Source organism: Mauremys reevesii, linkage group 3, assembly GCF_016161935.1.
Source record: "Mauremys reevesii isolate NIE-2019 linkage group 3, ASM1616193v1, whole genome shotgun sequence".
Taxonomy (NCBI): domain Eukaryota; kingdom Metazoa; phylum Chordata; order Testudines; family Geoemydidae; genus Mauremys; species Mauremys reevesii.
In genome coordinates, this window is record NC_052625.1 from 178264564 (window position 1) to 178281127 (window position 16564).

Below are 16564 nucleotides of genomic sequence, written 5' to 3' on the forward strand. Positions count from 1 at the left end.
TCTAGAAAGTTTAACCTGTGAGGCTTTTCCTCCTGATTTCCAAGGCCCTGGGATGTTGGGTCTCTAGGTGAGTTCCCAAGCCCTCCAGGCTGGCATCTGTTGTGAGAACTTAAGGTTCTGGACAGCGGATGGACTTCTTATTATGGACTGACCACCAGTGTAAGGAATTGAACACCTGTGTCGGTACCTGTACTTGAACTTTCCTTTGTCCCAGACCCTTAATATAAAGGCTTGAAAAGATGTCTGGTCTGTGACTGTGCCCAGGAAGTGATCCCTATGCACAAGATCTGGAATCCTAGCAGTTGGCAGTATAATTCTGTGATCGATCTCCTGTGGCTCTGGAGCAAGATGATAATTCCTGGATTTTCTGAAACCCTTCTAATAATGGGTAGATCCTTGCTATCATGGTGGCTATTTCTGCCACTAGGTGGTTTATTCTGGTGGACGGAACCAGGGAACTTTTCTCGGCATTGATGAGGAAGCCATGCACCAGGAGGAGGCCTGATTTACTGAATATACAGTCTTTATTCAAAGACAGGGAGAACCCCTGACTGTTTATAATGTTCCTTTTTACTTCCAAATGGCTTTGATTGTTTGAAGTTGTCTTTGATAGTTTTCCATTGACTATTCTAAGGGTAGACAATTAAACCTTGTATTTCATCACTGGCTGATCAGGGAGAGGTGAAAACTCCCTCATACTTGAATTGGCCAGCACCGAGATATATGATTCCTGGTGACTAACTTTTGTTCCAAGACTGTAAGGTATAATTTTCCTTAAATATTACACTTGCACAAATCTTGCAATGATTATGAGTACTGATAAATTACAAGCTTTCAGGAGAGATCTTACATGCTACTTTTCATAGATAAATACCATATGCTCATTTTATTAGGTGTAGTGAGTTTGTCTGGTCTGAGATGAGAGTTGCTTATAAAGAACCCTTTGTATGTTGACACCATTGGGCCTCTGTGTCCCAAGTAGAACCTGAAGAACATTTATTCTAACACTGCCATAGCCAGAAGATGAGACATTTCATTCTTGATCAGATTGTGTTTTCCTGCATTGTTGGAATTGGGTGATTGGATGAAGAATCATTGGACCGGAGCCCACAGCTTGAGGGAATACCCCTGGCTCACTATCTTCCTGACTCATCTTTCTGTGGTCGATGAGCCATTCCTCTAGGAAATGTGAAATTTTGTCCCCTAGCTTCAGTTCTGGACGGAGGCCTACACAATCTTGGTCATAAAGTGGCTTGGATGGGTGGGGGGCCAATGGATCTCGATTCTACTGTTCTTTCCTTTGGAGAATCTGTTGTCTCTTTGCTGGTACCGATGTGGTTGTCCCTTCACTGTTACAAAGAGCAAAAGGAGTGCATGTGTCTGAAAGCTGATTAATGTACTCTCTCCTTAGAGCACTTAGTGGGGTAGGGTGAGATTTTGCTGCACTGTCAGCCACCTCCTTCTCCAGCCTTTCTCCAAAAATGAGGGAGCCTGTCAACTTCGCCAAGCATAGAACCTACCTAGAGTGAGTGTGCACCTTCCAGGGACAGAGCCCTAGGTGGCATCTAGTTACACTGAAAGCCATGGCTCAGGCTGAGAACCCCATTGCATCTATTGAGGCATCAGCTACAAAAGCTGTTGCTAGGGAGACTTTCTTTAAAATTGAACCAAAGGGTTTGGAGATCTTCCAGCTAGGAAAGATGCTCCTGCAAAGCAGGGAACTGCCAGAGACACTCGGATGGTGGTGGAGGAGTCTTCAAAATCATTTTGAGAGTAGCCTCGATCTTTCTGTCTGTGGCGTCCTTAGTATAGAACTCCCCCTCTAAGAGAAAAAACATATCCCTGGCGAGGGACTCTGTGGCGGGTCAGCCTTCGGTATCAGCAATAGATCCCTTTTGGTTCTTGAATGTTATGGAGCCTGAAGTTGCTCTTGTTAATGCACTTGCCCTTATAAGACTTGTTCCACTCATCCCTAATCACTTCCTTAGGAGTGAAGGGGTATCACCACCTCAGGGGTAGATTTTGAGGGGACCTATTTACTTTGAGGCTCACTCTCAAGAGCCTGCTGAGGTTGGATTTGAATCATGGAAACAACCTTGTTGCACATAGCTTGAAATTTCTCAGGGGAGAAAAAACTTCGCTGCATTTTCCACCCATCCTGTTCACATTCAGAGCCGGACCACTCACCTGCCTCGATGCCCTGAGTCAAGTTGTTGGGGTCCTCATCGCTTTTTGAAGCCTCTCCCTGCTCTACACTGGGGTTCCTGGTCCATTCTTTCCCCATTGGAGTTGTGACTTCCTAGGTGGGTAGGGGACTCCACCTGCCTGTTTGACTTGCAGCCCCAGGACCGGTTGGCTGGATGCAAGCTGTGCACAACTCACTATCTGCCCAAACTAGGAGATTCACAAATAGAACACTGCTTGGATCTAATCTTATGTTTTCTTGGCTGCTCTACCATGCCTTCAAGGGGCAGAGGAGTTGGGCAAGGTGATGCTACAGCAGAGGCTCAGAGAGAATTAAATCCCTGAGGGAGGAGGACGAATGTCGGAGAGGGAGCACGTTGCTCTCCACTGCTCAAAAACTGGGCCGAAACAGCTCAAACTGAAAAAGAGCGGGAGCAATAGCGACCACCACTGTCTGCTGCCATAGAGGCAGAGAAACTGGTGGCAAGTGGGAGCAAAGAGGATGTGGCCAGTGTGTGGTGCCAAAATGCTGATCTGCCTCCATGAAGTTGCAGACAGAGGAGAGCAGCCCTGATGTCCAGGATTGTGGGAGACACTAGGCTGCTTGGTTACGTGCATATATTTGTTCCTCCTTTCTTCATTATTCTTGTGTATCTTGGGAGAGGAACCATCTTTTTTTTATGATGTTAACAGCCCTGAGCATAATTTGGGAGTTCAACAAATATTAATTGTACATTTTACAATTTCACCAGATACTTTAATTTTAAAACACAAAAGGTCAGTTAGGGAAAAAAAGCTTAATGGACCAGTGTATTATGAGAGAGAAGGTGGATGAGGTAATATCTTATATCTTCTCTTGGTGAGAGGTCAGATATAGTGTCTCTATCACTCCTAATCCTCAAAGGAAACCTGCACAACACTTTCAGAAGACTAGGCTGCGAGCTTAAATTCATAACTCTGCTAGACACTAAAAATCGTGGACTGAATAGAGACACTGGATTTATGGTTTATTGCAACAACCTGTAACCCACTAGCCCCCTCCTCTTTATTTTATGACTGCAGAATTGCTAATGAGCCACTCTGTCTTAGGGCAGGTCTACACTACAGCAGGGATCGAACTCTGAGATCAATCCACCAGCGATCGATTTAGCATGTCTAATAAAGCCCCGCCAAATCGACTGCAGATCGCTCTCCAGTCGACCCCTGTACTCTACCCCTGACAAAAAGAGTAAGGTGAGTCGACGGGAGCCCCCACGGTGTAGACCCCATGGTAACTCGACCTAAGTTATGTAGACTCCAGCTACGTTATTCACGTGCTGGAATTGCGTAGCGTAGGTAGACTTACTGCAGTAGCGTAGACACAGCCTTAGAATGGTGCCTTGGAATGTGAGCTAACTGTAGTAGGAAGAGAGTCTAAAACACTAACCACATAGGCTAAACAATCTGTTCCATCTTGCATTTAGCTGTGAAGCTTGGAGAACCTTTCCCAGCCCTTTAGAAGAGCTCTTGTCTTTCTCTCCAACAGAGGTTGGTCCAATAAAAGATATTTCCTCATCCACCCGGTCTCTAATATCCTGGGACTGACAGGGCTACAACTACGCTGCATACAATGTATTATGAATCATAAGACTAATATTGTACTATGGTATTTACATGAATGACAGAATCTGAATCTGGGAAATGCACCATAATTAATGTATGCTAACTATCCTCCACATAGATTTAGGTAAGCAGTACGTGGTACCCCTCCCCACACTGGGATCAGATGTAAGATAGATATAGCTATCATTACGTGTAGTTTTTGCTAACAGTCATAGACAGGCTGTTTTTGTGTGTGTGAGAACTGTGTTTTGATCTGGTTACTAAAGCAAGCTATAAGTTATATTTTTATTATTTGTATTAAAGTAGTGCCCATTGGGAACCCATTGTGCTGGTAGTACAAGACACTGCCTTGCATGAAAAAGGTAGTCTAATGTGGCCTTTCTGAATATATTACCTGTTCATACTGGTTAGGGAAATAGTGTTAGAAACCATGGCTCTAGCTGGTTCAATATTTAATTTGGAAGGAATCTGCAATTTTGAATGGGGATCTTGAGTTACAAAATCTATCAAATATCAGAGGGGTAGCCGCGTTAGTCTGGATCTGTAAAAGCAGCAGAGAGTCTTGTGGCACCTTATAGACTAACAGACGTTTGGGAGCATGAGCTTTCGTGGGTGAATACCCACTTCGTCGGATGCATGCATCGTGGGTGAATACCCGACGAAGTGGGTATTCACCCACGAAAGCTCACGCTCCCAAATGTCTGTTAGTCTATAAGGTGCCACAAGACTCTTTGCTGCTTTTACAAAAAATCTATCAAAGGAGCACATCTGTAATTATTCTGTAAAGTAAACCTGTGAAACTAGCTGATACTTGGCCATTTTATTTTTATACAGCAATATTTCAGCAGATGACATGCTGTACACGGAGACAGATCTGGAAGAAAGCATGGACAAAATTGAAACCATCAACTTTCATGAAGTAAAAGAGGTGGCAGGAATCAAGTTCTGGTGTTACCATGCGGGCCATGTCCTGGGAGCAGCCATGTTTATGATTGAAATAGCTGGTGTGAAGGTATTTTTTTAGTATAGAGCAGTAACCCCTTGTCAAAAAAACTTCTTATTAGTTTTTAAGCATTGGTAATGAGTTCCGAGCTCAAAATATGAAAATAGGCAAGAAACTCCAAACCAAGCACACTGGAAGACCCAGAACGAGGCTTTGTCTTGAAGCATTATTTTTAATCAGTTATAGCTGGTGAGTGACAGCAGTTTTATTTAAGTGAGATAGTATATGTGGCCTTCGTGGAAGAGGTGAGTTTTAAGTATGTGGTCTAAGCTTGGAATGACTTAGCACAGAGATTACCACACTGGTCTGCTGAGAGCTGTCTGGTCACCTGTTGCTAGCTGTCCTGGCATCCAGTAGTTAAATTGCATTAAAAGGCAGCTTAATCCAGAAATACTTTACTTTCCCATATCTGTCTGTCTATCTAGGCACTTAACTAGCCTCCATCACCATAGTACTATAGTGCCTCACATTAATTAATTAATCTGCACAACAACCTTGTGAGGTAGGGAAATATTCTTTTTCCCATTTTTTATGTAGAGGGAGCTGAAGCACAGAAAAATTAAATAATTTGTCCAAGGTTATACAACAAGTCTGTGGCCAAATCACATGTCAAACACAGATTTGTGAGTCCCAGTTCAGTATCTGGACAGGAAAACTAATCTTCCTCCCTATAAGCAATTTCTAAAATATCCACAGGCACACTAAGAAGTGATCACAAATGGGAGAGGAAATGTTTTGTGTAGTTGCAAATGGGAAAATGGTGATCCACAAGGTAATTTCCCTATTAAGATACAGTTTACATTATGAAAAAGTGAAAAAATAGCTAGCAAGATTCAGGAGAAAGAAAGTATAGAATATATATGAAGAGACTACTAAAAATAAATATGATGAGAGAAGAGAAGAGTCTTCTCTGGTCTTGAAGAAAGAAACTTTCTTTCTTCTTCTCTGTTGTGTGTATTGCTCAAATTATTATTTTTTATATGCATTATGTTCTGTGCTTTCTCTTGAAGCATGTGGTATAGGCTACAGGATAGCAAGCTACACAGACCATTTATCTTTTCCATGATCTGCTGGTCATCTGTGTTCTTATTCAAGCTTTTTAGCATGATTTGTATTTAAATTCTCTTCAAATGAGTGAGTGTAGGATACAGCATGTTGAAGTTATGAAGTGAAAATCCTGTAATTCACTCTGTTTGGGGCTCAATTTGCCCTTCACTATGCAGTTAGGAATTGATCTGAGAGGGACCAATGTATTGGAGAGCTGGATAAAGACCTTACAGAAAGCATTATAAATTATGGGTTTTCCTTTAAAAATAAGTGTGCAGTTTTCTCAGTTTAAAGTAATAATGTGGAAATACCAGTCTTTAGTACAACATAAGCTAATTAAAATAGTTCCTTTTGAGGGTTGTTCATTATGCTGATATTCTCAAATGGAAGCTCTTGAGTTTTTTAAGTTCTTAATGGCTTATGTACTGGTGCAAAACTCTAAAAATGTCATTTTTGTAACAGAAAGGAAGAACTACAAAAATGTTGATACTTATGTTTATAGCTGCTTATATATACTGCTTGAAATCTTTCAGTCATTGCAATTAGGATTTGTTTATTGTGTTCATAATAAAACATATAAGCACAATGTATTTATCAAAGCAGTCTTCAATACATTCAAAACATTTGAACCTTTTATTATAAATCCATGAAATTAGCTTTACTAAAATATTAAACTTTTCCTCTACAAAACACATTGTTAATATATTTTTGCTGACTTAGTCATTCTGTCTAATTACAGGGCTATTATTTTTCTTTCTCTGTCACAGCTTTTATATACAGGTGATTTCTCAAGACAGGAAGACAGACACTTGATGGCAGCTGAGATTCCTAATATTAAACCTGATATTCTTATCATTGTAAGTTTCACACTGTGATTTATTTAAATTAGTAGTTGAGAGTGTCTAGAAGGAATTACTAAGATCTGAAGTGAGTGTCAAAATAAAGGTAGAAGCTTGATGGTGACATAACTTTAGCAATGTGCATTGTGTGTCCCTTACAACCAGGCTGCAGGGGAAATCAATATAGTATTTAGCATATAATAACTTCTGTATAGTGTGTTCCAGGCCAGTCTCAAAGCACTGTCCAAAGCTCTGTGTCACTTTTCTAACCTGTATAAGCCCCAACTTTGTCCCAGAGGCGTGCCCAGAAACCTGCTAGAACAGGAGTAGCACAAGAAGGAAGTCATTCCAACCACAACAGCAGGGAATTTGGGCAGAACACAGATTAATACTCCTTCTCTTGCAAGACGTGTTGAGAGACCTTTAATGAATACACATAGTCAAGACCTTGTTTTTATATTTCTGCAAGAGAGCATCTCCAGCATCATAGTGTCTCCTACCAGCATAATGTTGCATTGGTTCAGTATTGATTCAAAGAAAAGAGTGGAATCCGGTACTTTTCCTTTGGGATTACATTTAGATTCTGTCGACAGTTTATAGTTAGGGCCCTACCAATTTCACAGCTGTGAAAAATGTGTCAAGGACTGTGAAATAAGCCCTTCCCTATAAAATCTGATCTCCCCCTTGCTGCTGGGAGCGCCCCAACCAGAGGGCTCCTAGCTGTGAGTCTTGCAGGGCTGAGGACAGGACTTATCTTTTTCTTGCATGGCAGCTGAGAGGGAGAGGGAGATCAGACCCACCTCCAAGTGCCTCCCCCTGCTGCAGGAAGCTCCTTGCCCAGATCTGGAGGTTCCTGCAGCTGGAGGAAACTTGTGGAGGTGGGTACGATCTCTCCCTGCTCCTGGAAGCGCCCCAGCCAGAGGGCTTCTGGCTGTGAGTACCTGCTGGGCTGGAGGCGGGACAGGACTTGTCCTTCACTTGTATGGCAGCTCTGGGGCGGGGAAAGAGAGGGGAGGAGTTCACACCCACTTCCAGGTACCTTTTGGGTTGGGAACCCCACAATTATAACACTGAAATTTCAGATGTAAACAACTGTAAACGTAAAATTGACCAATTTTACAACCCTCTGGCTATGAAATTGATCAAAATGGACCATGACTTTGTTAGAGTGTTATGAGCTGCCTTTCTGCTGAAGAAATTCCTTAAGGCTCCAGATTGAGACCTTGTCTAGACTGTGGATTTGCCCTGATTTCAGCCACTGGTGTAGCTGTATTCTTACAACCCCTAGTTTGTGCTGGTGGAGCTTATCTTAGTTTCAGGCAGGGTAAAGAGCAGCTTGCCTGTCTACACTAGGGATTTGCACTGGTGAAGCTGCATTGGTGGCTGGCCACAAATGGCTGAAATCAAGGCAAATCCCCAATGCAGACAAGGCTTTAAAGAAAGGGAGAATGGGTCACCTCAGTGCACCAAAGTCCAGCTCTGGCTACCAAGTCAGGTTCTTCTGCTGTTGTAGTTTTGTCTCTGAGATTCGACAATGCCTGTGTATTTGTTTTACACATTTGGGTGAGCATTTCTGGTTTAGGAAAAGCAGCATTTAAAAAACAACCCTGAGAAAAGTATCAAAATGCTAGTCTTCTCTCTGCTGCCAGAGTCTGTCCTTACAAACAGCCTCTGTTTTCACAGCAGTTTTCTAGTTGGTTTATTTTTAATTCAGTGCATTTGTTCTCCCTACAATTCATGTCTTGAGCAAAGTCAAGTGAGGGTCATGTATGTGATGCATTTACAGTAGGATGGAAGATTTAACTGTAAATAGAAGTTCTGTTTCAATAAGATAACCTCAATATTCTGGTCAGCATTTTCTTGTTGACTTCAGAGAAGAGTATAATACAGTGGTGGGCAGCCTGCGGCCCACATGCGGCCCATCAGGGTAATCTGAATGCAGGCCATGAGACGTTGACCATCTGCAGGCACAGTGCTCCGCAGCTCCCAGTGGCCGCGCTTCACCATTGTTTTAATAATAGCTCTGTATGTACTTTACTACATAGGAATCCACCTATGGTACCCATATTCATGAAAAAAGGGAAGAGCGAGAAGCAAGATTCTGTAACACTGTTCATGATATTGTAAACAGAGGAGGTAGAGGTCTTATTCCCGTCTTTGCCTTGGGTCGAGCTCAGGAGCTGCTTTTGATCTTAGGTATGTATCTTCACATCATTTAACACTGAAGGAGGAAAATACAGTGGAAATTTTGTAATGGCTGTCCTTTTATATACAATCAGTTTGTATGTATGTATTTATTTAAACAAATTTTTCAACACCTTTGCAGTGAGCTAATCACTTGAAAATCCCAGGGTTACTTGATTTAAATCAAGATGACTTAAATCAGTGACTTTAATCACCAAGTGGAAAGCCTGGATTTAAATAACTGATTTTAATCAACTTTTCCATTTGTACTTCAGTTAGTGCCTAAAGAAAGGTGCTTTCTCATTCGTTGATATAACCATTAAAGCATGCTGATTTACAACTAAATCACAAGATTTACACAAGATTTGGGACATCGTTTTACTACAAATAATTGCATACTATATCATTACTTTAGCAAATATATAGTTTAATATTTTCTGATTCTTATTAATTGTATATTTTTAGTATGTTAGAAAATTGTGAATGATGTATTGCTCATTTACTAGATAACTAGCCTTTTGCTCATGATCTGTGTCAAACTGCATTAGGATTGTAATTAGAATTTAATTAAACACACAAGAGCATATAAAATGTATTTGTATTAAACAAAACAACCTATGATGTATTGGATACATGAATTTCTCATATCAAGACATATTTCACATTTACAACTAATGACTTATTAAAGAAAGAGAGGGATTCTGTAGCCAATGAACTAAACTGATTATTTCAGAACAGCCTGGGAAATTTTTCAAATATGCCTAAATGCAAATGACTGGCGCTTAACTTCCTACTCATCTATGTCCCTTAAAAATGAGACAAGTCACTTAAGTTACTTAGGCTTTTAGATCGGATCCCGTCCCTTCTTGTTTTTATTCATAGACTAGAAGAGGGAGACAACTTTCCTGCTTTTATTTAACTCCCAATCAGTTTCTCAACTTTGAATGAATTAATTCAGATTAAGAAAATGTTCTTTCTGTGCCTACAGAAGTGATTACTGTTGTCAGATACTGGTTTAGCACTTCAACAAATTCTGGTTCCAGGAGCTTAGCTAGAGAGTTCCACCAATTCAGTTCTGTTACTTTCTTACAAACATCATCAGCAAACATGTTATGCTTGAATGATTCACCTCCATTTCTGAAATTTATTGTGGGTGGCATGATTGATGGGTGATTATTAGATGCCCGTGTTATAGCAGCAGCATCTTCTACCTGGTACGTTGGGTTTGAGAATATTGGCAAGAAAATGAGGAGTAAATGCTTGATCCATCTGCTTCTTTACTGCCTGCAATTTAACTTTGTGGTTGGTATTTCTTTCTGCAGTGTCTCTTGAAGTTCTTTCCAAATTTCAGCAGCATCGCAGTATTATAGCAATCGTTCTGCAATTTGTCCAAGGCTATGGAAATAGGCTTCAATATATTCAGCATATCTGCTACATTTCTCTTTAGTCCAATGGTGACTACTTGGCTGTTCCATCGATTCTGTCACAATTTTCTTCACAAATTATCATCAGAATAGGCCAGTTCATAATAAATTGCTCAAAACAGTCAACCGCTGAATTCCATCATACATCTTGGGGGACGATTAAATTTGGATCCTCCTTTTCTATTCAGTGAAGCTGAAGCAAAGCGGTTGTTACAGAAGTATTTTGCAGTTTCAATAGCATTCTCCTTTATTCCTGGAGTTGTACTTAAGTCTTTGGCTAAAAGATGCATCAAATGAACACTGACCCGTATGTTATAAATTTCAGGTTCCCTTCATTATCTTCTAGGTTTCTTCTCATCTTTGCTGCACTTGCAGTGGTAAAGCTACATATCTGACACTTGAATTTTGATATAGCTTTTACTGCTGCTTCTTTGTATGTGTTCTGCTGTATGGGCATTTCCGTTTGTATCAGTTGTTCCTGCAAGACAGACTTCTTTTGTGCCTCTCCACCTTCTGTTGTCACACAAGCACATGCTACTGGATCATTGTATACATTGTTCTACCCATCAAGACTAAAAATAATGAATTTCCCACCAATGTTTTTTGCACATTGTTCAAGTTCCCACTCACACACTGTATCCAGCAACCTTCCAGCGATGTCTGCTCTGCCGGATGAAGTGTAGCCTGGTCATAATGATTGAATCATGCAAATGAAATATTTGCTCTGAACAAGATGAAAGGTTGAATTTGTTGAGTAAATTAACTGAGCGGTATTTTCATCGATGGAGTCTTGCTGGAATCTGCTGTTCCTAATTACAAACTCATCCATGGTTTTACTGGATGATGAGGAAAGTCTTTCTTTTGATACAGGTAATACTGTCTGAAGTATTCAAAGTTGTAGACATTGCAGATGATGGATGTTCATAACCCCTATGTCTAAGCTGGAGCCTGAAACAAAATGGTAAAAAAAAGTCTCTCGCTGAGCATTACTCAGTGTAGTGCTTTAAAGCAAATGAGATTAAGTGAGAGTCTTCCTACTCCAGCTGTTTGCACACTGTTTAAATGGTCTGATTTATTCTAAACCTTTTATAGGGAATATAATTAATAAATCATAAGAATTATCTAAAGCTGTTTAAATGCTTATATCTAGCAATATACCAAACAGCTTGAAAAATACTTTTAAAATGTTAACATTTATTAAATGCATAATGAAACTTCACTTTTAATCAAGAAATTTTCACCTAGGATATTTGATTATATTAAGCAATAAAAAATCATTTCAGAAATCTGGCAGTAACTGTAAAAATGTGACTGATAAATGCACCCACAACAAAATAAGATACAGTACCAATTAATATTTTGAACACAAATATTTTGAAATTCATCAGTTACTCAACCAAAACACAAATGTATGACCATAATCTGTTATCAGTTGCTAGCATAGTAAAACATGATAAACAGTCCATAAGAATGGTGCAGAAATAAGTTTAATAACCAGTTGATCCAAATTGTTCAGACATGTCTATATCATTTTCAAAGTCATGGCCTTCTGAGGAGCATTTTTGATAATGTTTCATTCTGACAGCCAGGCCTTGCGTCTCCTTGTTGCACTATTTCCATTTGGCATGTTTTTTACCTTGAGGTACAGGAATTTCTTCTATAGCCTGCAGCCATGGCAGTTTTGTTTTTTTCCTCCGGTACTCAGATGTTGAAACACTAGAGGCTACAGTCTGAAGAATGCTGTCCCTTCTTCTCAGAAACCTGCTTTGAAACCAGTGTTGCTCCTTTCTGGTTGCACTTTCTGCTCCTTCTCCCTTGTTACATAATTCCCCCACCCATGTCCAGAAAAACAAAAGAACTAACAAGAATCCTGGACTTCTGCTCAGGATACCCACATGCCTTTTGCACTGCAGTATTTTAGTTGTTCAGAGAGTCAGGGGGAGGCAGTTCAGATGTTAATTGATTTCTGTTTCTATCTCTGCCTGTGTACACATGCAAGGAGACAGCAAGGCCATTTACTTAAAGTGCCAAGAACCATCCAGAAGTAAGGGCTGGTAGTTACTGGGCAGATCAGTGATTTTGCATGAGTAGGAGAGTAAGTTTCCATGGAGGGTGGAGTCATACATATTCATAATTTGCAAACTGAGCCAGTCAGAGCTCACGTTGGGAGAAGCTATAAAATAGGAGTATGAGATCACACAGTGGATGATCAGGGGGCATGGATCAATGTTCACATCGCATTTCCCATCAGTACCTGGCCCAAGCCGGGGAAGCTAATGTCCCATCCACTGGACCAAATTCAGTGATGAATCCTGGTCACGTGCCACCTGAGACACATTGCACATACCCTAAGACAAGTGGATAATCCTGTTGACATACGTGATGGTGTCTCTTGGAGTCAGAACATAAGAACGGCCATACTGGGTCAGACCAAAGGTCCATCCAGCCCAGTATCCTGTCTGCTGACAGTGGCCAATGCCAGGTGCCCCAGAGGGAGTGAACCTAACAGGTAATGATCAAGTGATCTCTCTCCTGCCATCCATCTCCACTCTCTGACAAACAGGCTAGGGACACCATTCCTTACCCGTCCTGGCTAATAGCCATTAATGGACTGAACCTCCATGAATTTATCTAGTTCTCTTTTAAACCCTGTTATAGTCCTAGCCTTCACAACCTCCTCAGGCAAGGAGTTGCACACGTTGACTGTGCACAGTATGAAGAAGAACTTTCTTTTATTTATTTTAAACCTGCTGCCCATTTTAACTCAGCTCAGCATTTAAATCTGGTGCTTATTCTCAGAAGAAGTTATTGATCTGCGTAAGTGTAGACTGGAAGTTCAGGCCTATGGGTGTACATTAGGTATGAGTTATATTTTTCTATATTCTACAATTCCATTATTTATATATTTTGTTACAGTTGGTCGTGTTTGGGGGGGAGTTGTAACAAAGGATATTTAAAATATAAATTTTAAAAATCTAATATAATCATTAATTTGTAGTTCTTTGTTCTCTATTTCCTGTGACATTAGTGTGCCTCTTAAAAAAGAGGGGGGAAAAAGAAAATACATCAACTAAAATTAGACACACAAAGGGGTGCCTAACTGTGTAGAAAATGCAATTGCACAGATATCTCTAGGCCTACATCTCTAGGCCTCTCCATTTGTTTTCCTGATCTAATTTAGGCCCTCAGTTCTTCTTATGCTCATAAACGTCTTACAAGAAGTGAATTACTATACTTTAAAAACAAACCAACAAACAAACAAAAAACCCACCACTATCAGGATAGGCATATGCTGCAACTGTGAGATCATATTGTAACTCTTGTCCAACCAAACCCCTTCCTTCCCACCCTTTTTTTTTTGGGGGGGGGGGGGTTATCTTTATTTGCTGTTTTGAACCTAACATTTTAAATTGTGAGTGTTTCATGGCAGGGAGTTTGTCGGACTTCTTCTGTGAGGCCTTGTCTACAAAGAAAAGTTTCACAACTCCCCCCAGCACACCCTGTCCCCCAGCATGGGTGCAATTATATGAATATAAAGGTCCTTTATGCTAGTATAGCTATTCCTGCATAAGCTGTACTGGTTTAAAGCAGATTTATACCAGTGTAACTGCATCTACACTAAAGGTTGTACCAGTATAACTGTTTCAGTCAAACACACACACACACACACAAACAAAAGGCCTTAACCTAAATAGGTGTCTCAGTACAAACTGCATAGTAAAAGCACCAAGAACACTTCTCAGTGCTCTAAAAAGTTTCTTAGCTCGTTGTTGAGTGAGGGGGATGAGGGAATATGCCACCTGTTGAAAGTGCCTGGGCCAAATTTTTCTTTGTGAATAGCCTGTTATGTTCTACAACAGGGGTTCTCAACCTTTTTCTTTCTGAGACCCCCCAACATGCAATAAAAACTCCATGGCCCACCTGTGCCACAGCAGCTGGTTTTCTCCATATAAAAGCCATAGCTGGCATTAAGGGGTAGCAAGCAGGGCAATTGTCTGGGGCCCCTGCAAAGCTAAGTTTGGCTTCAGCCTCGGGCGGCGAGGATCAGGGCCCTGGACTTCAGCCCTGTGTGGTGGGGCTTTGGCTTTTGCCCTGGGGTCCAGCGAGTCTAATCCTGGCCCTACTTGGGGACCCCCCTGAAACCTGGGCCCCGGACCCCTGGTTGAGAACCACTGTTCTACATTACAATCAATGCTTTTCTTGGAATCCTAACTTTTAAAGTAGGGTTCCACTCCAAGTGATACCCGTTACTCAACAGACCAGCTTCATGTACGTTTTTTGGGTGGGGGGAGTCATGGCTGCTGCTATCAAGTAACCAAATGAGTGGAGGTTTTATTGGGGTTTTTTTTGAGGGGGGGTCTTTTTGTTTTTTGGTAGGTTGGGTTTTTACTACTTCTGTTAGTCTTCCAAAAGAAACAGCTAAGAGAGAGTGAGCTGCAATCTATTATACATCTTGAATAGAACTGTTCAATAAGTTCCAATATTTATGCCTGTTCAAACCTATTGGAAGGCAATAGTTGTGTAACCTTTGGGTGGGTAGAGCTCGCTTCATTGTCCTTCTTCAGTGCCTAAAAAAACTCAACTCCCATAGAAATGCAGCTGGAGACCCAGAATTCAGTCTCTAAGGATTTTCAGCAAGGATGCACAGGGTCAACCTCCCCACATTCAAGTCCCAAAAAAGAACAAAAGGGATTAACTTAATTAGGTACCAACTTTATAAATGTTATGATAAAGAAACATAATTAATAGTAATAAATAACTTTATGTTTACAGCATGACATGGCTATTTTATAATTCACATATATTATCTTCACAGTTTTACATAAACATAAATAAAGAAAACAAATTAAATCTAAACAGGTCAGTCCCCACAGAAACACAGTGAGAAGGAACTCAGAGTTCCCAAAAGCTTAGGTTGAGTTCACTTGAGTCTCAGAGGCTTTGATCACCAATCTATAGTCTGCTGAGGCAAAAGCAACATCTTCCCTCCACTTGCTTGTAGGAATTTCAGTTGGAATCCAGGCAGACTCTTCCTCTTCTGAAATCACTGTTAGCCAGTCAGCTAACTGATTAATCAATCACTCAGTTAAGTACATAGATTTAAAAAAAAAAAAAAACAGTTACAAGAAAATACAAAACTAAGAATAGTAAAATATAAATGATACTTTCTCCACATTTAAAGAAAAGGTGGTCAATCATACTAGTTGAGACAATTTAACTAAAACAGTTTGGTTAAAATCAAACAACATTCAAAGTATACAATTAAATTAAATTAATTTTTCCTCCCAATTTTCCCTTTCTATAATTAACCCTGCCCATGGTTCCCTGTTGGAGGGTTAACAATATCACTCACTAACCTGCTGCAAAATGCTTCAGAATTAGGGAAAACAGCCTGCTTTCTGCCCCTGGGCTTAGCTTCTCAACCCACATGGTTCACATGGCCTTTTGCAAAGCAGCAGCCCCGGCTTACCCTCATCAAGGCTGACCACAGCAACAAGGAACGTATTGGAGCAAACCCAAAAACTACCACACCCAATTCCAGAAACATCTGGATGTGGAGTGCAACTCTGCTAGCAACAGTGACCCAGACACAACTCACTCCTATCCACTCCACACCCCCACCCCATATATCTCTTTAAGAGATATCTCCCTCTTAGGCTCGTGGGTTAGAGTTGCACGGGTGAAACTTAGGGCAGAATTGGGGCTCAGGGAAAGTGGGTGAAATTTTAATGGCCTGTGGTATACAGGAGGTTAGGATAGATGATCTAATGTCCCTTCTGGCTGTAAACTCTGTGCATCTGTGAATTTGGCTTGAAGAACTTTTAATGGTGATATCGTGAAGTCTCACTAACAAGACTCTACAGATTTTGTTGCTAGTTATAATTTTTTTATAATTAACATTTGACATAGATATGCCAGCCTGTTGATTAGCAGTAATGCACTCAAACTCATTTCTCTTTAAACAGTGTTGTTATAAAAGTGAATTGAATGCTCTGTAACATCATACATATTTATAGGCGGTGGTTGAAAATTGGTGGTTATATGGAGTCTGACTGGTCTTCTACTGAGAAAAACTGAGATTTGACTTTTTTGTCTAGTGATTTGTTTTACCTTTACTCTTTTTCAGGTTTGTTCTCTCCCCTTCCCCAAATAGCCAAGGTTAAAAGAGGCATGTTGACATTTCTTATTACTTTGATTTCCTGTCTCTAACAGCACTGGAAATATTTGAAAACCTGGCTTCATAAAATAATGTTGATTCTGAAAAATTCATGTTTGGAAGC

General features: G+C 40.5%; 1 protein-coding gene across 2 annotated transcripts in view; it reads left to right on the forward strand.

The window, feature by feature from the left end:
- The window catches only part of CPSF3 (cleavage and polyadenylation specific factor 3), a 56268-nt gene that overhangs the window by 17612 nt on the left and 22092 nt on the right, over nucleotides 1-16564 (forward strand). For both annotated transcript variants that reach the window (XM_039531026.1, XM_039531025.1), the window contains exons 5-7: nucleotides 4621-4798; nucleotides 6604-6693; nucleotides 8721-8871. In XM_039531026.1, coding sequence (XP_039386960.1) covers nucleotides 4621-4798; nucleotides 6604-6693; nucleotides 8721-8871 — 419 coding nt within the window. The remainder of the gene's footprint in view (nucleotides 1-4620; nucleotides 4799-6603; nucleotides 6694-8720; nucleotides 8872-16564) is intronic.